The 21851-nt window shown below is 41.8% G+C and overlaps 1 protein-coding gene across 4 annotated transcripts in view; it reads left to right on the top strand.

Annotated features, from left to right (window-relative positions):
- Nucleotides 1-21851, top strand: part of SIL1 (SIL1 nucleotide exchange factor) — a 285078-nt gene that overhangs the window by 33831 nt on the left and 229396 nt on the right. Inside the window, exon 1 of one of the 4 annotated variants that reach the window (XM_053221628.1) lies at nt 20610-20697. The exons of the other annotated variants lie outside the window; for them this stretch is intronic. Within the exon in view, the coding sequence (XP_053077603.1) occupies nt 20615-20697 (83 nt within the window). The 5' untranslated portion in view covers nt 20610-20614. Of the gene's footprint in view, nt 1-20609; nt 20698-21851 lie in introns of those variants that run through there. 4 annotated transcript variants of the gene reach the window in all.

Here is a 21851-nt window from a genome sequence, read left to right as displayed (position 1 = left end):
CGTGTGTATGGCAAGAGAGAGCACCTCCAGTACCTGCCCTCAGTCCACCTTTGCCATCACATCACCCTGTGTGGGAGGCAGGGTGGTGCTCATTCCCCAGGAGCTTCTTATCCCTTCATTCCTACGACAAGTATTCTTATTAAGAATCTACTTGGAGTGCACCTGGGTGGCTTGGTTGGTTGAGCATCCAAATCTTGATTTCGGCTCAGGTCATGATATCATGGGTCGTGAGATAGAGCCCTATGTTGGGCTCTGTGCTGACAGTGCAGAGACTGCTTGGGATTCTGTCTCCCTCTCTCTCTGCCCTGTTCCTGCTTGTGCTCTGTCTCTCTGAAAATAAATAAATAAACATTAAACAAAAAAAAAGAGAATCTTCTTTGGGTCAGAAACTGCTCAAGGTACTGGGGATAGAGCTGTGAACAAGGCAATAAGTACTTAAGTGAGTTAATAACCCCATTGGAGATAGTGGCAAATACTATGAAGAAAATGAAATGGGGGTAACAGAATGGGGTGTCGGGAGACTGCCCCCAACTAGGGTGTTGTCATCTGTGCAATGGAGATAATAACAGACTGTTCTCACTGGGTTGCTGTGAGGATTAGTGGAGTTAATCCATGGAAGCGATTAGCACAGTGCCTAGTACAGAGTGAGCTCTCATTGCTATTATCCTTCCTTCCCTCCTTCTATCCTTCCTTCCATCTTGCCTAAAGCTCTCCCTTTCTCCCTGTGTCTTCCCTCTCATTCATCTGTCTTTTCAGATCTCTCCTCTTCCTCCCTCCCTTTCTCCTTTCCCTCCTTTCCACCCTCCCTTCATAGGGCAATAGCCTTGCTCTTTCCTCCCTAAATTGAAGGGCAGTAGTGTAGTAAAACAAATCGCTGTCAACAAAGTACATTTCCACTGTATTCATCCCTGTGCAGAGAAGATTTATCAGGGTCTCTCACCCTGCACTGTTATGTAAATGTGGTAATCCAGTGGAAATATGATATCTGAGGAGTCTGAGGATAAAGACACCATAAAAACTATCAATTACCCAGTGGAGCTTGGGTTTGGTTAACTCACTCACTGCCTTGTGTGTCTCCTGCCTTTCCCTCTCTAGGGGGGAAACTTGATAGGTGGTGACAGCTTATAAAAGATGCTTTTTTTCCTCCTTGGGTCCTAGGAGGTCATCTCGAGGACCAAATTTTGTAAAGTGCCTGAGAAATGTTAAAGCACTACATAATTCAAGGGTATTATTATTCTCTTGTCATGTGGGCCATCTCCATGCCTCTTTGGTGTGACAGATGTCTGCTCTCTCTGCAAGCCTGGACTGACCCATGCTTGGGTATCTGTAACCTCCTTCTGCTGCCTGAACCTATAAGCAATGCTCCTTTTTTTCCCTCTTTCTAGGTAACCCCTGGGAACCCAAGAATCTCATTGATGTTTGTCCTAGGAGTTTAATAGGAAGTTAACCTCTTGAGAGGGATGAGAATCCTGAGTAGCCCACCACATTTTCACTACTCAGGAGTAAAAAGTGGGGCAAGAGCCATGGGGAATTAGGAGCAAGGCCGGGGTCAAGGCCCTCTACCCCTCTGGACCTCAGGGCAGCTGTACAGAGAGTTTCAGGGATGCATGTGCTGCCCTAGAAGACTCAGAGGCTCTGCTCAAAGAGGCCTACACTGTTCTCCATCCCAAAACAGGCAGAGGAGCCTGGTGGTTCAGAGCCCAATATCTGAGTCCTGGGGTTCGATCCCCGTTCTGCTACTTTCTAAATTATTTCTCCCTTATTTTTTTCATTTGCCAAATGACAGTGATAATAGTATCTTCTCATCTAGTTGTTGGGAGGAATAAATGAAACAAAACTTGTGAAGCACTTAACATGTCATAAAATAATTTTGTTGTGGTTTTAAGTGTTGCTTGGAAGATTTTCTACAGCATAGGCCCTGTTCCTCAAAGGCCTGGCCATGGGGATATAAACCTTGCCTGACGACCTCCACCAGAAAAGGGTACCTAGGTCTGGGTTGTGCCTGCTTCTCTTGGGAACCCAGCAGCCCCATAGAGGCTGGAGTTGAGGGACTAGAAGAGGCAATGGAAAGGAAAGAAGAGTTTTGGGGGAGGTGGGTGTTTCTTACCCAGAAATGTCAAGAGTCAGAGCTTCTAGCTCTGGGAAGGGAGGTGGCGGGGGAGTGGGGAGGAGGGGAAAAAGATAGGATGTCTCTAAGCTGCCAGAATCCGGATGGGGCTGTAGCTCTGGGGCTCTGGCACTTCCTGCCACCCCCAGTCTTAGGAATGAGTCACTAGAGGGAGGAATGATGGAGGTGTCATGCTCTGCCCACAGATCACTGGGCTGTTCCCCAAAAGAAGGCTGTTGAGAGGGAAAAGGAGATCTCGAGGCTTAAGGGTGGAGAGGTGCTAGGAACAAGGGGAAAGAGGAGGAGCTCCTAAGGTTCAGCTCACCTATTGGAAGGCCAGGGAGGCAGGCCCTAGCCTCAACCTCCTGTGCCAGCTTCACTGCCCATCCTGGCCACTGCTCTTTTGACTTTTGCCTTTGCCTGTGTTGGGTTGGTTCTATCCAGTTTCCCCACAAAGGGGTACTTCACATCCTTTTGGTCACCAATGGTGGGGAAAGGGACAAGGATCCATTTGTCCCTTTGCTGTCTGGACAACCCTTGAAGTCTCATTTCCCTTAAAAGCCTTTGCCTCTGACCCTGAGCAAATTGTCTATAACTGTATCATAGCGCCTGGCTCATTTTGTTGGGATTATTTTTCTTCAGGAATGCCTGATTCCTTAGACTTCCAGCTCCTCAAAGTCAGGGACTTCTTTATGTCCCAAGAGCCCAGCCAAACATTAGACATAAATGTATGGATGTGGCCTTGGCCCACAAAAACTATTTTTTCTCCTTTCTTCACTCTCTAGTTACTGCTATTCCCTGACTCTTTATGTTTTCCATTTACTGAGTACTTATTATATGGCAGATCCCTTTACATCTTAATTTATTTAATCCTCACAGTGATCTGCCCTAGATGAGAAAGCTTTACAGATGGGAAAGCTGAGCTGAGTGAAATTCAGTAACTTGTTCAAGGTCACAGAGTCAACAGGTGCCAGAACTAAAATGTGCTAGCAAAGCTCTCAGATTTTTTTGTTTTGAGAGTCTTTTTTTTATTATTAAAAAAAAAATACAACCATGAGAGGCATCTTGGTGACTCAGTCAGTTAAACATCCAACTTCAGCTCAGGTCATGATCTCACAATTCATGGGTTTGAGCCCCGCATCAGGTTCTCTGCTGTCGGCACAAAGCCTGCTTGGAGCCTCTGTCTCCCTCTCTCTCTGCCTCTGTCTCTATCTGTCTCTCTCTCAAAAATAAATAAACATTGAAAAAATACAACAATGAGATCACTTAGTTGTAACAATTTGATACAGCATTTTTAGTTGATTTTTGAGTTTCTTGTTGCTTTTCTTCATATATATGTAAATACATATAAATATACATCTTTATTGAGATGTAATTTGCATGCTATACAATTCACCCATTGAAAGTGCACAATTCAGTGGTTTTTGTTATATTTACAGAATTGTGCAACCATCACCACAATCAATCCTAGAATATTTTTGTCACTGCAAAAAGAAACCCTGTACTCATTTGGAGTTATTATCCATTTCCTCTCGATATCCTCAGCCCTAGGCAACCATTAGTGTACTTTCTGTCTCTCTAGATTTACTTTCTCTGGACATTTCATATAAATGGAATCATACAATATGTGGTCTTTGTGACTAACTTCTTTCACTTAGCATAAAGTTGTTAAGGTTCATCCATGTTGTAGTGTTTATCAATACTTCATTTTTTTCACTGCCAAATAATATTCCATTAACATTAGTGAAATGAAATAATAGTATTCCATTGTGTGGATATGCATGGAAATACCATGCAATACTATGATACATTACCCATTTATCAATTAATGGAAATTTGGATTGCTGCCACTTTATGGCTGTTATGAATAATGTTGCTATGAACATTCATGTACAAATTTCTGTATGAACACCTGTTTTTGGTTCCCTTGGGTATATATCTAGGAGTGGAATTGCTGGCCCATATGGTAAGTCTCTGTTCAGTCTTTTGAGGAAATGCCAGACTATTTTCCAAAGCAGCTGTAGCATATTACAATCCCACCAGAGGTGCATCAGGGTTCCAATTTCTCCATCCATCCAACATTTGTTGTTATCAATCTTTTTTATTATAGCCATCATAGTGGTGTGAAGTAGTATCTCATTTCTCTGACGACTAATGATGTTGAACATCTTTTTATGTGCTTGTTGCCTACCTCCTTTAGTGAAATATCTTTTTAGATCCTTTGCCCATTTAAAAAATTGGGTTGTCTTTTGTTATTGAGATGTGGAGTTCTTCATATATTCTAGATTCAAGTTCCTTATCAGATATATAATTCTGAGATATATATTCTCTCCCATTTTGTGTCCCCCCCCAACTTTCTTGATGGTATCCTTTGAAACACACAAAAAAATTTTAATTTTGATTAAGTCACATCCAGCTTAGCTTTTTCCTTTACCCTTGTCACTTGTGCTTTTGTTACCATACCGAAGAAGGCTTTCCCTAACCCAAAGTCAGAAAGACTTGCTCATAATTTCTTCTGGGAGTTTTATTGTTTTAGTGTGTAAGTCAGTGGTCCATTTTGCGTTAATTTTTGTGTATGGTATGAGGAAAGGCATCCAAGTTCATTCTTGTGCATATGGATATCTAGTAGTCCCAGAACCATTTGTTGAAAAGACTATTTTTTCACCATAGAATTGTCTTGACATAAAATCAAGTGACTCTAAATGTGAAAATCATTTGAAAATCAACTGACTATAAATATGAGGGTTTACTCTGACGTTTCAGGTCTATTCCATTTATCTACTTGTCTATCCTTATATCAGTACCACACTGTCTTGATTAATATAGATTTGTGTAAGTTTTGAATTCAGAAAGTGTGAGTCTTCCAACTTTGTTCTTTTTTTTTAAAGATTACTGCGGGTATTCTGGGTCCCTTGCATTTCTATGTGTTTTTAGGATTAGCTTTTAAATTTCTATAAAGAAGCCAGTTCGGATTTTGATAGGGATTGTGTTGAATCTGTAAATCAATTTGGAGAGAAAGCCCTCACTCTTAATGAGGACACCATCTATCATTTACAGTGCAAAAGGAGACAGAAAAATCATACAAGAGGAGAAAGAGAGAAAGAGAAAGAGAAAGGGAGGGAGAGGAAAGATGGGGGGAGAGAGAGAGAGAGAAGAGGAGATGAAGAGGAGGAGGAGGAAGAGGAGGAAGAGAATTAAGGAAGAGCAGTGGTTATCCATATGGAATAAGCAGAAATGAATCCAGATGTGGGGAGGCCCCAGGTCAATCAAGAAACAGAATCTTGGGAACACTGAATTCTCCATCACCAGATGCATCTTCCATCAACCCAATTTCAGTTCATATGTTAGTAAATGGTACAGCTTCTTCCTCCCCAAGACATTTCTTTCTTTTCCCTAAGATCTATTCCAAATAACTAGAAGATATGAGGATGCTTTATATGCTTGATTTGTGGAATTTAATGGAAGTTCCTGTTAAAAAAGCCCCAAATCTCAGTAATGAAAAGAAATGAATGTCGTGCCCCCCCCCCCCCCCCCCCCACTTTTCTGCAGTAAGAAGTGCTATAGTCCTTTCTTGGTGAGTATTAGGGAAATTAGCCTGCCCTGAGATCTCCTTTCTGGAGAGACTGGCATATGACAGGTGTGCATGGGTCTTAATGGATACTTTGGGGGCATGCAGGGTGGGGAATGGGGCTGCAGATCTCTTATAGCCTCATGATCTGGTGAATTTAGGTGGGCCCAAAGTGTCTTGCTATAATCTGTACCTTCTGTATCTCAACCAGACCATCCTTCTTACTAAGCTGTGAGGGAGTAAGGGTATGGGAGGTGGGGATACAGGCTGGAGAAATGAGCTTAATTCCCTCCTAGTGGATGGAGAAGGGATGATTGAAATTGCTCATTTAGCAAACGATTTAGCCTGCTGTAGAAAATCCTATTAAATGACAATTCTTATCTCAGTCCCTGGCTCCTGGGAAGAGCAGCTCTGGGCTTTGTGAAGACCAGGGCAGAGTCTTCTCTGAATCCAGCCAAATAGTCACCGCCAATAAGAAGCTAAAATCCGCAGGCAGGGAAACTTTACCAGGTTTCCCTGTCTCTTCCCACCCCTTCACCCTAGTCCCTCATATCATCCGTCAATTATCTGGTTACTTGAGCCTTTTCTCTGCCCTTTGTAATATAAATAGCAAGCATTTTATGGGTCCCCATTAAGCAATGTGATCAGCATCAATTACCTAATGAGACTCTGGAAAGTCATGATTTAAAATCCTGTCCTCAATTGTGATTTGGCTTTGTCTGCAGCCAACGTGATAATTGCAGTGACATCCAAACTAATGGCGCTCCAGATGTGGGGCCTCTGCTGTCATCCTGGGTTTGGCCCTGGGGAAAATTCACCCTCTGCCAAGGGGGCTGATCTCTTTACTTTTTCTGAAAAGGAGAGTTTTACGTGTCCTTTCAGGGCTCAGGGGGGTGATGGCACAGGCCAGGGCACAGTTGTGTCCTATAGCTTCAGGGCCTCTGGTTGTGGAAGGCTAGAGGAAAGTGCAAGGACACAGGAGACTATCAGCTTCAGAGGGTGGACAGTTTTGTCTGTTTTATTCTCTGCTGTTTCCATAGAGCCTAGACTACCTGACACCTAACATAGTAGGGGCTCCATATATACTTGATGAATGAAGGAATAAAATCCTGGGATGGTCCCTTAGCCAGCAAGCCCTTCTCTTTGCATATTTAGGTGTAGTTCCCTGGAAGATGTGGAGAGATTTTTGTGCTTAGCGATGATCTTTCCAGTCTGAAGATTTAGTAATTGCCCATTTGGACTGGTGGCCTAAGATACAAATATTTGATGTTGACAGTCTGAAGGTTTTCATTTTTCTCTCTAAACATTCCCTTCCCCATTCCAATTAAGGATTATATTCTGGCTTCCCCTGCCCCGCCCCTGCCCCCCACCCCCCAGCAACACAGCAGCACAGCAACCACAGATAAGGTGGTGCTTATCTTCCTCACTTTTCCTTCTTCCTTCCTTCCTTCCTTCCTTCCTTCCTTCCTTCCTTCCTTCCTTCCTTCCTTCCTTTCAAGATTTATTTTTATTTATATTTAAGTAATCTCTACACCCAACTTGGGGCTTGAACTTACAACTGCAAAGTCAAGAGTCACATGCCCTACTGACTGAGCCAGCTAGGCACCCCTTCTTCCTCACCTTTCTTAGCTTCTCCCTTGGAACCATTTGCTGTATCAATTTGTCAGTTTTCAGTAGTCATTTATTCTGTGTCTTAGTAGCATTTGACTTAGTTGGTCCCACCCTTCCTGTTTTTCTTTTTAAGTTTATTTTTATTTATTTTTTGAGAGAGAGAGAGAGGGGGAGAGAGAGAGAGAGAGAGAGAACTAGTAGGGGAGGGGCAGACAGAGAGGGAGAGAGAGACTCTCAAGCAGGCTTTGCACTGTCAGCACAGAGTCCCACTGAATCCATGAACCATGAGATCATGACCTGAGCTGAAATCAAGAGTTGGAAGCCCAACCAATTGAACCACCCAAATGCCTCCCCACTCTTGCTTTTGAAACACTATCCACTTGGGGCACCTGGGTGTCTCAGTCAGTTAAGCGTCCGAATTCAGCTCAGATCATGATCTTGCGATCTGTGAGTTAGAGCCCCAAGTCAGACTCTGTATTGACAGTTCAGAGCCTGGAGCCTGCTGCAGATTCTGTGTCTCCCTCTCTCTCTGCTCCTGCCCCGCTCACGCTCTGTCTCTCTCACTCTCAAAAATGAATAAATGTTAAAAATAAATAAATAAATACATACATACATGCATACATACATAAATGAAACACTATCTACTTGACTTCCTGGGCACTAACACTTTCATGGATTTCTTCCTGCTTTTCTGGCAGCTCCTTCTCCTGTCTTCATGCCCTCTACCTGTTCAAGGTCCCAGGGATCTGTTTTCTACCACTCTCATTTCTAAGTGATTTTCTCTAGCATCAAGCTTTAAATACTCTTTATTCTGAAGACATTTAGTTTATATCTCTAGTTTGGACCTCTCTTTTGAGCTCCCAATTTAGTCATCTAATGCCTACCTGACATTTCCCCTTGTTTGTCTAATAGGAATCTCAAACTTGACATGTCCAAAACAGAATTCTTGATTCTTTGACTCTCCTTGCCCACCATTCCCTGTACAATCCTAGAACCCAGTTCTTTCCAGGTAGCATCTCCATTTATCTGCTTGCTCAACTCAGATACCTAGAGGCCTGCCTCTTGATTCTTCTCTTTCCCTTAGTCTTTACATTCAGTCTATCAGCTCTCTGTAAGCTAGGTCTTCTAAATATGATCTGTGTCTGACTACTTCATACCAACTTTATCATCACTGTCCTGATCCAAGCCATCATTCTCCTTCCCTGAGGTTACAGTAGTAACTTCATAACTGGTCTCCCTAATTCCACCTTTGCTCCTTACTTTATATTCTGTTTTCAATTCAGAAGTCAGAGTAATCTTTTAAGAATATTAAGTCAAATCATATTTCCTTTCTGCTTAATGTCCAATGAAAAGGTGCTCAACGTAATTGTTTATTCATCAGGAAAGTGCAAATTAAAACACTTTGAATAACCATTATATACTCATCTGAATGTTAAAATTCTGACAATACCAAGTATAGGCGAGGATGGGGAACAACTGTAACTCCCATTCACTGCTGTTGGAAATATAAACTGGTAAAAGCACTTATGTAAACTCTCAATTTCTACTAAAGCAAAACATACACCTTCCCTATTATCCTACAATTCTACTCCCAGGTATATACCCAAGATAAATGAACACATATGTCCACAAAAAGGACATGTGCAAGAATGTTCATAACAACCTTATTTATAATAGCCCAACTGAGAAACAACTCAAATGTGTACTAACAGGAGAATGGCTAAATAAGTTGTATATTCATTTAATGGAATACTACACAGGAATGAAAAAAGAATGACCTATGAATATATATAAGCTGATGTTGAACATCTGGTCTACTGAACTGTGAGAAAATACATTTCTGTTGTTTTAAGTCACCAGGGTGCAGTAATTTTGTTATGGCAGTCATGGGAAACTAATGTACTTACTGTGGTTTAAAAGTCTCTATATGATAGGTATAAAGTTTCAGGTTTGTAAAATGAAAAGAGTTCTGGAGATTGTTTGCACAATAATGTGAATGTACTTAACAATAATGAACAGTACATTTAAAAATGGCTCACCCCTTTACCCCAAGTAGCTTTGCAACTTTGCTGCAAGCTCACTTTCCTTGAGCATATCAAATATACCCTAATCTCAAGATCTTTGCGTTTAATGGTCTGCCTGCATGGTAACTCTTTACATTAATATCTGCACTGCTCATCCCTCACTTCATTCAGGCTTTTCTAATATCACTTTAGAGAGGCCTTCCTTGACTATCATATCTAAAATAGGCATCAGGGGTGCCTGGCTGGCTGAGTCGGAAGAGCATGGGACTTGATCTCAAGGTCGTGAGTTCTAAAGATTGGGTTTAAAGATTACCAAAAAAATAAAAATTAAAAAAAAAACCTTTAAAACAGGCATCATTCCATCACTTGCTATTTTATACCCTGTTTTAGTTTTCTTCAAAGTACTTTTTAAAAACTAAAATTTTTACCTTAGAATAATTTTAGATTTGTAGAAAATTTGCAAAGCCCGTACAGAATTCCCATATACTGTATACCCAGTATGCCTCCCATCCTGCCATTATCAACATCTTTTAGTATAGTACATTTGTCACAACTGTTGAGCCAAATTCTAATATACTATTATTAACTAAAGTCTGTATTTTATTCAGATTTTCATCTAATGTCTTCTTTTTGTTCAGGATGCCACATTTCATTCAGTTGTCATGTCTTCTTAGGCTCCTTTTGACTATGACATAGTTTTTCAGACTTCCCTTGTTTTTTTTTTCCTCCACCCCTCAAGACTTTCCTTGTTTTAGATGACCTTGACACTTAAAATTTTTTTTTTATTTTTACTTATTTTTGAGAGAGAGAGAGAGAGAGAGAGAGAGAGTGAGCTGGGGAAGGGGCAGAGAGAGGGAGACACAGAATCAGAAGCAGGCTCTAGGCTCTGAGCTCTCAGCACAGAGCCCAACACGGGGTTCAAACTCATGAGCTGTGAGATATTGACCTGAGCTGAAGATGGACGTTTAACCAACTGAGCCACCTAGGCTCACTTGACACTTTTGAAGATTAGTGGTCAGGTATTTTGTAGACTGTCCTTCAATTGGGATTTGTCTGAGTTTTCCCTATGATTAGATTAGGGTTTCGTGTTTTGGGGAGAAAGGCTATAGACATGACATTCTCACCACATCGTATCAGTTGACATGATTTATTAATGTTCAGGTTAACCCTGATTACCTGGTTGAGTTTAAGTTTGCCAGGTTTCTCTGCTATGAAATCACTCTCCCATCATCCCTGTCCTCCTTTCATTCTGTACTCTTTGGAATGAAGTCACTATGTACAGCCCACATTTAAGGAATGGGGAGTTGTGCTCCACGGTATCTACATACATTATTTGGAATTATGTAAAGGGGATTTGTCTCTTCTCCATTTATTTATTTAGTCAATTAATTTATTTTTAATTTTTTTAATGTTTATTTTTGAGACAGAGAGAGACAGAGCATGAACAGGGGAGGGTCAGAGAGAGGGAGACACAGAATCTGAAACAGGCTCCGGGCTCCAAGCTGTCAGCACAGAGCCCGATGCGGGGCTCGAACCCACAGACCGCGAGATCATGACCTGGGCCGAAGTCGGACGCTCAACCGACTGAGCCACCTAGGCACCCCTAGTCAGTTAATTTATATCAGTATGAGCTCATAATTACTTATTTTACCCTTCAGGTTATAATCAATAATACTTCATTTGGTTGCTCAAATTTTTCCAGTTTTGGTTACTGGGAATGCTTTCAGTTAGCTATGTCCCTTTGATATACTTCCATCACTGGATTTTTCACTGGATTTCCTGCCCCAGCCCTAGAATCAGCCATTTCTCCAAGGAGCTCTGGGGTCTTTTATTAGAAAGGAGTTTCACTACCTGAAATTATATTACTGTATTTCTTTGCATCCTATCTGTATGTCTCACTAGAACATTAGGTCCTTAAACAGGACCTTTTCTGCTTATTCACTGCTAAATCCCCATTACCTAGAATAGTATCTGGCACACAGGAGGATATCAATAAAACTTTAGTGAATGAATGAATAAATGAATAAGTCTAAAGTATTATTCCTTTTATGTACATACATTCTTTTTTTTTTCTTCAATATATGAAGTTTATTGTCAAATTGGTTTCCATACAACACCCAGTGCTCATCCCAAAAGGTGCCCTCCTCAATACCCATCACCCACCCCCCATCAACCCTCAGTTTGTTCTCAGTTTTTAAGAGCCTCTTATGCTTTGGCTCTCTTCCTCTCTAACCTCTTTTTTTTTTCCTTCCCCTCCCCCATGGGTTTCTGTTAAGTTTCTCAGGATCCACATAAGAGTGAAAACATGGTATCTGTCTTTCTCTGTATGGCTTATTTCACTTAGCATCACACTCTCCAGTTCCATCCACGTTGCTACAAAGGGCCATATTTCATTCTTTCTCATTGCCACGTAGTACTCCATTGTGTATATAAACCACAGTTTCTTTATCCATTCATCAGTTGATGGACATTTAGGCTCTTTCCATAATTTGGCTCTTGTTGAGAGTGCTGCTATAAACATTGGGGTACAAGTGCCCCTATGCATCAGTACTCCTGTATCCCTTGGGTAAATTCCTAGCAGTGCTATTGCTGGGTCATAGGGTAGGTCTATTTTTAATTTTTTGAGGAACCTCCATACTGTTTTCCAGAGTGGCTGCACCAATTTGCATTCCCACCAACAGTGCAAGAGGGTTCCCATTTCTCCACATCCTCTCCAGCATCTATAGTCTCCTGATTTGTTCATTTTGGCCACTCTGACTGGCCTGAGGTGATATCTGAGTGTGGTTTTGATTTGTATTTCCCTGATGAGGAGCGACATTGAGCATCTTTTCATGTGCCTGTTGGCCATCCGGATGTCTTCTTTAGAGAAGTGTCTATTCATGTTTTCTGCCCATTTCTTCAGTGGGTTATTTGTTTTTTGGGTGTGGAGTTTGGTGAGCTCTTTATAGATTTTGGATACTAGCCCTTTGTCCGATATGTCATTTGCAAATATCTTTTCCCATTCCGTTGGTTGCCTTTTAGTTTTGTTGGTTGTTTCCTTTGCTGTGCAGAAGCTTTTTATCTTCATAAGGTCCCAGTCGTTCATTTTTGCTTTTAATTCCCTTGCCTTTGGGGATGTGTCAAGTAAGATATTGCTACAGCTGAGGTCAGAGAGGTCTTTTCCTGCTTTCTCCTCTAGGGTTTTGATGGTTTCCTGTCTCACATTCAGGTCCTTTATCCATTTTGAATTTATTTTTGTGCATGGTGTGAGAAAGTGGTCTAGTTTCAATCTTCTGCATGCTGCTGTCCAGTTCTCCCAGCACCATCTGTTAAAGAGACTGTCTTTTTTCCATTGGATATTCTTTCCTGCTTTGTCAATGATTAGTTGGCCATACGTTTGTGGGTCTAGTTCTGGGGTTTCTATTCTATTCCATTGGTCTATGTGTCTGTTTTTATGCCACATACATTCTTTTTAAAATTCAAGTTTAATTAATGCACAGTTATATGTTAGTTTTGAGTGTACAATGTAATGATTTAACAATTCGATTTTTTTAAACGTTTATTTATTTTTGAGACAGAGAGAGACAGAGCATGAATGGGGAAGGGGCAGAGAGAGAGGGAGACACAGAATCGGAAGCAGGCTCCAGGCCCTGAGCCATCAGCCCAGAGCCCGACGCGGGTCTCGAACTCACGGACCGCGAGATGGTGACCTGGCTGAAGTCGGACGCTTAACCGACTGAGCCACCCAGGCGCCCCAACAATTCGATTTTTTAAAAAATTTAATGTTTATTTATTTTGAGAGAGAGAGAGAGAGAGAGAGAGAGAGAGAGCAGGGGAGGGGCAGAAATAGAAGGAAAGAGAGAGAATCCCAAGCAGGCTCTGCACAGTCAGTGCAGAGCCTGATGTGGAGCTCAAACTCACCAAATGTGAGGTCTTGACCTGAGCAGAAATCAAGAATCAGATGCTTAACCAACTGCGCCACCATGGCGCCCCTTAACAATTCTATACATTGCTCAGTGTTCATCATGATAAATGTGCTCTTAATCCTGTTAAGCTGTTTCGCCCACCTCCTGCCCCCACCTTCCCTCTGGCACCCGTTAGTTTGTTCTTTGTGTTTAAGAGTCTGAGTTTTTTGTTGTTGTTGCTTGTCTCTGTCTTTTTTTTTTTTTTTTTAACGTTTATTCACTTTTGAGAGACAGAGAGAGACAGAGCATGAGCAGGGAAGGGGCAGAGAGAGAGGGAGACACAGAATCTGAAGCAGGTTCCAGGCTCTGATCTGTCAGCACAGAGCCTGATGCAGGGCTCAAACTCACAAACTGTGAGATCATGACCTGAGCCAAAGTCAGACGCTCAACCAACTGAGCCACCCAAGTGCCCCCCCCCCCACCTTTTTTTAACTGTGAGGCCCTTAATGTTTACTATTCATAGATTCCATATATATATATATATTTTTTTTTAATAATGATTTTCTTTCTTAAAACATTGTTTTAAATGTTTATTTGTTTTTGAAAGAGAGAGAGAGAGACAGACAGACAGACAGAGTGTGAGCAGGGGAGGGGAGGAGAGAGAGGGAGACACAGAATCTGAAGCAGGCTCCAGGCTCTGAGCTGTGAGCACAGAGCCAGACTCAGGGTTCGAACTCAGAAGCCATGATATCATGACTTGAGCCGAAGTGGGATGTTTACCCGACTGAGCCACCCAGGTGCCCCAGATTCCATATATTTCTTACATGTTTATTTGTTTTTGAGGGAGAAGGGGAGTAGGGGCAGAGAGATGGGGACAGAGTATCTGAAGCAGGTTTTATGCTGACTGCAGTGACCTTAATATGGTCCTCGAACTCACGAACCATAAAATCACAACCTGAACTGAAGTCAAACACTCAATCAACTCAACCACCCAGGTGCCCCTGTTTATCTCTTTTTTTCCTTGTTCATTTGTTTTGTTTCTTAAATACCTCATATGAGTGAAATCATACAGTATTTGTCTTTCCCTGACTGACTTATTTCACTCAGCATTATATCCTCTAAATCTATCCATGTTGTTGCAAATGGCAAGATCTCATTCTTTTTTTTTTTTTTTTTTTTTTATGGCTATTGTACATATATACTACATTTTCTTTATCTTCATCTATGGATGGACCTTTGAGTTGCTTTCATATGTTGGGTATTATAAATCATGTTATAATAAACAGAGGGGTGCATATATTTTTTCAAATTAGCGTTTTCATTTTCTTTGGGTAAATACTCAGTAGTGGAATTACTGGATCATATATATACACGCATTCTTCAAGGTACTTTGACACTTATGAGAATTTGATCAAAGGATACATATAGAGATGGGTGGACATATGGATATATAATAAAAAAATGAATGAATGAATGAATGAATGACTAAACACATGGATAGATTATTAGATGTATGAGTGAACTGAGACACGGATGGAAGTTGGTGTTACCACTTGCCCTCCAGTTATTCATGATAGAAAGTGAGTGGTAAGGGACCTCATTCTTGATTCTTTCCACACTTTCCTCTTCCACATTCAATCAGCTGCTAAGTCCTGCCAATTTTACTTCTCAAATACTTCATAAATCCATTTCCTGTTCTTCACTTCAACCGCTCATTATCCTAGTTCAAGCTTTCTTCATGTCTTGCCTGGATGCTGTTACAGCCTCCTAACTCATCTCTTTGCCTTCAACCTTGTTCCCACCCCCACTCCCATCCGAAATCCTGCTGGAGGGCTCGTTCTAAAATACAACTATGCTTGTGACACTCCTCTGCTTAAGCCCTTAGGGTAAAGTCTAAACTCCTTCACATGATATAAAGTACCTTTGATGACCTGGATCTTGGCTATCTCTCTAGCCTCTCTTCTGCCATTCTCCACCTTGCATTGATTTGTATGCCTCAGAAATACCAGACTGCTTATAGTTCCCACCAGGGATCATTCTGTTTCCTTGCTCTGTCCTTTGCTCGTAGTAGTCCCTCTGCCTGGAATGCCCTTTCCTCACATCCATGGTTTAGAATTCTTACCTGTTTTAAGTTGAGAAACAGTTTACAAAGCATGTAACTTTGTATTTGTGATTATGCTTATTAACAGGGCCAGGACTAGGGTGCCATGTTTTTCTTTCTACCCCACGTAGCGCTTGAACTCAGGACCCTGAGATCAAGACCTGAACTGAGATCAAGAGTCAGATACTTAACCGGCTGAAGCTAGGGTGCCAAGTTTAAGGTTTATTTATTTTTGAGAGAGAGAGAGAAAGAGAGAGAATGCACAGGGTAGGGGCAGAGAGAGAAGGAGACACAGAATCTGAAGCAGGCTCCGGGCTCTGAGATATAAGCACAGAACCCAATCTGGGGCTCGAACTCATGAACCGTGAGGTCATGACCTGAGTCAAAGAGAGACGCTCAACCTACTGAGCCACCCAGGCGACCCTAAGGTGCCAAGTTTAAAGAGAGCTGTGCAGGTGAAAGTAAATATACCCCTCATTTTTGTGCCCTTCACTTGACTCACCTTAGTTTTGGTCTTAGCCTCTTCTATATTGGGAGCTTCGTGAGGCCAAGAACTTTGTCTCTTAGTCCTGTAATCCCTGGCTCAAGGACTGGTGCCAGGCAGGTGCACAGTAAGTGTAGGAGGGAGGGAGAAAGCATGAATTGGAGGTTCACTGACTATGCCTTCAATCCTGACTCTATGTATTATTGGCTATGGGAATCTGAACAAATTTCTCTTTGTTCCTCAGTTTCCTCATTTGTGGAAAAGGAATAATAATAATGAATATCTCAGTTATAGGATTGCCTTTCCATTTTAAGGGTAATTATCCACTTTGCCAAAAATTTGAGATTTATTAACCTAAAATATTCTTTACAGTATTCCCTCATGACTAAATTTTCAGCTTTATCTTCAGATACGTCTCCTTTAAACATTTTTTGATATTCTTTACTTATATCGTTTCTTTTTCTTGATTGAACTTATCAAAAAGTTTTCTAGATCCTCTATAGTATCTCTATTTTCTAATTAATTTTTGTTTTTGTCTTATGATTTTAACTCCTACTCTCATTTGGATTAATCTGTTCTTTCTTAACTTCTTAAGTTGGATACTTTGTTTCAACATTTGATTTTCTTATATAAGCATTTAAATCCACACATTTCCCTTTAAGTATCACTTTATCTGCCTTCCACAGCTAACTTGCTAACTTTCATTTCTAAATAACTCCATTTTGATTTATTTTTTTGTCCCATGAGTTTAGAAGTGTATCCAAATGCATGGGTGCCTTGTTATCTTTCTGTTGCTAACTTCTATTTTGATTAGAGAAAGTAGTCTATTGATTTTTTTTTTTTACATTTGATGAGATGAGCTCTCTGGTCTAGTATGTGATCAGTATTTTAGATGTACCACGGGTGCATGAAAGGATAATTGTTGGCTGCCTTGTGGGATTATTGTGAAGATAAATATTAGATAATACGTATACTGCACTTAAAATAGTGCTTGGCACTTAGTAACATCTCAAGAGGTAGTGGCTCTCATTGTTGTTTTGTTATTATTATTGGTGGATGATAATCTTACTCATCACTCTGTGTGTCCCTAGGTGCCCTGGGAATTAGGGAAATTGAGTCCTCTCCTGCAAGTCAGTGCTCTACGCTTTAGCATCTATACTGGCTACAGGATCAATTAATCTTTGACACTCACAGAAAGTACCACTCAGCTCATTACGTGGAAAACAGCTCAGAATTTGACTCAGACTGACCTGTGCTGGTGTCCTAATGTGGCCTCTCTCTAGTCGTGTGACACTTCTTCCCCCAAACTCTACTTGCCTTACTTGGGTTTGATCTTGGACTTGTGGCATTGTTAAGAAGATTAAGGTAAAAGCCTTCACCATAGGACTGGACAGAAAATAGACCTTTGATAGTGTTGGTTTGTTTTCCTTTCCTCCCACTGAGCCTGCAGGAACAAAGAGGAAGGGAAATTAGAGTTATAATACTATAGCCATCTCTACTCTCCCTTCCTGGCCTTCTCTCCTTAGAAAGTCTCTTTTTCATCCCTCCTGCAAGGCTGCATTTTTCTGATGCTCCTCCTCAGGGAGCGGCTTGAAACTAGCCCTGATTGGGGGGGGGGGAGGGGGAAGAGGATGTTGACATATGCAAATCAGTACCCAGCCTCTTGCCAAATTAGTGTGACACCTGCTTGGACAGAATTTCCTTTTTATCTCCTATGTGGAGCAGCCCATTTTTTTTTCAGGCCACCGGTTACCATATCTAGATGACAACCCCATAGACCTGCATGAAAACAGCAGTAGCATCCTTCTTGGAGGCCACACAAAGTTGGATTTGTCTCTGCTCATTCTGGGGTCCCCCAGGTGGACTGAATATCTTGGGCACCTCTGCCTTGCCCTGGGGCTGATGCTGAACTTCCCTCAACACTGACTTCAACCTCTCTTATTTTCTCTCCTCTGTTTATTTATTTGTTTGTTTGTTTATTCTTTATTTTTGAGAGAGAGCGAGACAGAGTGCGAGTGGAGTAGGAACAGAAAGAGAGGGAGACACAGAATCTGAAGCGGGATCCAAGCTCTGAGCTGTCAGCACAGAGCCTGATGTGGGGCTTGAACTCACTAACGGCAAGTTCATGACCTGAGTGGAAGTCAGACACTTCACCGATTAAGCCACCCAGATGCCCCAAGAGAAAGAGAATCTTAAGCAGACTCATGGAGCCCATCTCGAGGCTTGATCTCATGACCCTGGCATCATGACCTTAGCTGAAATCAAGGGTTGGACACTCAATCCACTGAGCCACCCAGGTGCCCTTGGAAGTTCTATTAAAAACATTTTTTAATGTTTATTTATTTTTGAGAGAGAGAGAGAGAGAGAGAGCACGCACGAGCAGGGAAGGGGCAGAGAGAGAGCAAGACACACAATCCAAAGCAGGCTCTAGGCTCTGAGCTATCAGCACAGAGCCCGACGTGGGGCTCCAACCCAGGAGCTGTGAGATCATGACCTGAGCTGAAGTCGGATACTTAACCAACTGAGCCACCCAGGCGCTCTGGGAAGTTCCATTTTTAAAGAAATCTCCCCATGTAATTTTAATGCAGCTAGTTCATTAATTGGCATGTGGAAACCACTGGAGAACAGAATATTTGCTTTTAGGTTTTACATTCCCTCCTGAATAAATGCAATTCTGGCTTCCATGTCCACCACATATCATGATTGTAAATAATGAATAGTTGACTAACAGTGATTTAAGGAGTAAAGGCATTTATTTATCTCACATAATAAGAAATCCACAGGTTAGTAGTTTCCTGTTTGGTTAATTTAGCCACTCAATAGTGTCATCAAGGATCCAGGTTTTCTCATTTGCCACCCTTAGGGTATTTGTTCCATTTTTGGGTTTGTTCCCTTATAGTCATAAGTTGGCTGCTGCAGCTTGTACAGCATGAGTCTCTATGACAACTTCCAAGGTGGGGAAGAAAAGGATTGAAGATACCTATTGAAATGAGTAGGAAAATCTTTTCCAGAAGCTTCCAGACTTGCTCCCAAGTCTCTTTGTCCAGAACTAGGTCACTTGTCTACCCTTAGGTTTAAAGAGTTGCGAAAAGGGATATTGAGAAAGCATCTGGCATTTCTGAGTGTCTGTAGTGGGAGATAATTCTTACTAGTAAGGAAAAAGAGTGGGAAAAAGGCTTTCAGATAAGTAACCAACAGTGTTTCCCAGAAGACTTCTCTAAAACTACTCTTGAAAAGTCTCTTTAGGGGCGCCTGGGTGGCTCAGTCGGTTAAGCGGCTGACTTCGGCTCAGGTCATGATCTCGTGGTCCATGAGTTTGAGCCCTGCGTCAGGCTCTGTGCTGACAGCTCAGAGCCTGGAGCCTGTTTCAGATTCTGTGTCTCCCTCTCTCTGACCTTCCCCCATTCATGCTCTGTCTCTCTCTGTCTCAAAAATAAATAAACGTTAAAAAAATTTTTTTTTTAAAAAAAGAAAAGTCACTTTAACTGCTAGGTCCAATGACTTCCCTCCAGTTGTCCTTGTACTTGACCTCTTTGTGATTTGTTGTTGTTGTTTTGTTTATGTTTGTTTATTTTTGAGAGAGAGAGAGAGACAGAGTGCGAGTGGGGTAGGGGCAGAGAGAGAGGGAGGCACAGAATCTGAAGCAGGCTCCAGGCTCTGAATTGTCAGCACAGAGTCTGACTTGGATCTCAAACCCATGAATTGTGAGATGATGACCTGAGCTGAAGTCAGACGCTTAACCGACTGAGCCACCCAGGTGCCTCTGTGATTTTTTTTAAGTTTATTTATTTTGAGAGAGAGAGAGAGAGAGAACACAAGAGAGAGAAATCCAAGCAAGATATGAGCTGTCAGCACAGAGCCCCACATGGGGCTCAAACTCACCAACCGTGATATCATGCCCTGAGTGGAAACCAGAGTTGGACGCTTAACTGACTGAGCCACCCAGGTGACCATCTCTGTAATGTTTTATGTTGCCAGCTCTTTCATTCTTGAAACTCTTTTCTTTTCTATTTTTTTAAAGCTTTTTTATTTATTTTGAGAGGAAGAGAGAGAGAGCGCACGCATTCTTGAGCTGGGGAGGGTCAGAGAGAGAGGGAGAGAGAATCCCGAACGGGTTCTGCACTGTCATCACAGAGTCCCACTTGGGGCTCGATCTCACAAACCATGAGATCATGACATTAGCTGAAACCATGGGTTGGACGCTTAACCGACTGAGCCACCCAGGCTTAAAATTCTTTTCTTGTTTGTTGCTGTATATTCTCTGATCACTTCTTCACTACCCTTCTTTTCTTTATAGGTTAGTGTTAACATGGGTTTTTAACCAGACCCTGTCTGAGCACCTCTGAACATCTGAACCAAGCAATCCATCCTAACCACGTGACCAAGACCTAATGATAGCTCTTTGTGGTCTACCTCCTTGAGACTTTATATTTGGAAATGGGCTTCCTTTCCCCTCTACAGTCCTGATTCACTCTCAGCCATGACTCTTTCTCTTCTCTGCATTACAGAGGTATTGCTCTTGATAAGGTCCTTATTAACAGCTTTCTCTTAAGGACAGACTTTTGGTGCTCCTGGATGGCTCAGTCGGTTAAGCGTCGGACTTCGGCTCAGGTCATGATCTCTCGGTCCGTGGGTTCGAGCCCCGTGTCGAGCCCCGTGTCGGGCTCTGTGCTGACAGCTCAGAGCCTGGAGCCTGTTTCGGATTCTGTGTCTCCCTCTTTCTCTGACCCTCCCCTGTTCATGCTCTCTCTCTTTCTGTCTCAAAAATAAATAAATGTTAAAAAAAAAAAGGACAGACTTTTAAAAAATGGTATTTATAACCTCTTACAGGATAGATGCTGGAACTGAAGAGCCCTTTGTTTTTCCACATTCCCTGGGATTTCAGAGTGGAAGCTGAATTGCTCTACAAAATAAAGAGGTGATGAGTTTGGAGTCCCAGAGTTTAAAAGATCAAGAAGAGAGAGAATAGAGTCAGTTGAGGGCTGGTTGATAGAAAGTTGAGAAGCACCTACCACTTACAGCTATATGAGAGAATCTGAATAGACATGTTTAGAGCTGAGTTTTCAAGTGAAACAAGGTGTGATATGCCCCCTCTCCGAAGTATACAAATTTTTATTGAAAACTTCTGAAGCCACCATGTATGTGGTTTGGCTCAATTTCTGACTGACAGCAGTGAGGGGGCCATAGGTTTAGGAAGCGGGCAGTGTGGACAGTCCCACATATGAGTCACACCCAGACTATCAAAGCCTCTCTTGAATTTCTGGTCCTGAGCAGCTTCAATTCTACCCTCCATGTAGCTGCCAGAGTGATCTTTCCAAGACACAAACTCAGGTCATTTCCCTGCTTAAATCTTTTGCTGGCTCCCCAGTTGGTTCTTCTTCTTCCTCTTTAAGTATTTATTTTTGAGGGGGCTGGATAGCAGAGAGAGAGGGAGACAGAGGACCCTGAGTGGGCTCTGTGCTGTTAGTGAAGAGCCTGATGTGGGGCTCAAACTCATGAACCAGGAGATTATGACCTGAGCTGAAACCAAGAGTGAGATGCTTCACTGAGTGAGCCACCCAGGTGCCCCTCCCCACTTGGTTCTTCTTAAACCTGGGGTTCTTCATGGATCTTCATTCTCAGGGATCTTCAGTACCCATTAGAACGTTTGTTATATAATCTAGGATTAATTTTTTAAAAAATGTAAGCATAGTCTATAATACCCAGATTACCAACTTATAACAATGTACTTTGAAGATATTTTATTTTATTTTGTTTTATTTTTAATGTTTATTTTTGAGGGGGGAAGGGGCAGAGAGAGAGAAAGAGAGAATCTCAAGGAGGCTCTACACTGTTAGTACAGAGCCCAATGAAGGGCTCGAACCCACAAACTGTGAGATTATGACCTGACCTGAAATCCAGAGTCAGACACTTAACTGACCGAGCCACCCAGGCACCCCTTGATGAGATTTTACTATTAGTTTGCACTCATATTTATTGACCAGGGTGGTGCCAGGTAATCTTCTGAAACGACTGAATTTAACTTTTAATGTTGTAAATTATTTTTAATCTCATTGTTCACAGATATATCCT

The sequence above is a fragment of the Acinonyx jubatus genome, chromosome A1 (assembly GCF_027475565.1).
Source record: "Acinonyx jubatus isolate Ajub_Pintada_27869175 chromosome A1, VMU_Ajub_asm_v1.0, whole genome shotgun sequence".
Lineage (NCBI taxonomy): Eukaryota > Metazoa > Chordata > Mammalia > Carnivora > Felidae > Acinonyx > Acinonyx jubatus.
Note: the sequence above shows the minus strand (reverse complement) of the source record. Positions and strands in the feature narration are given on the sequence as shown.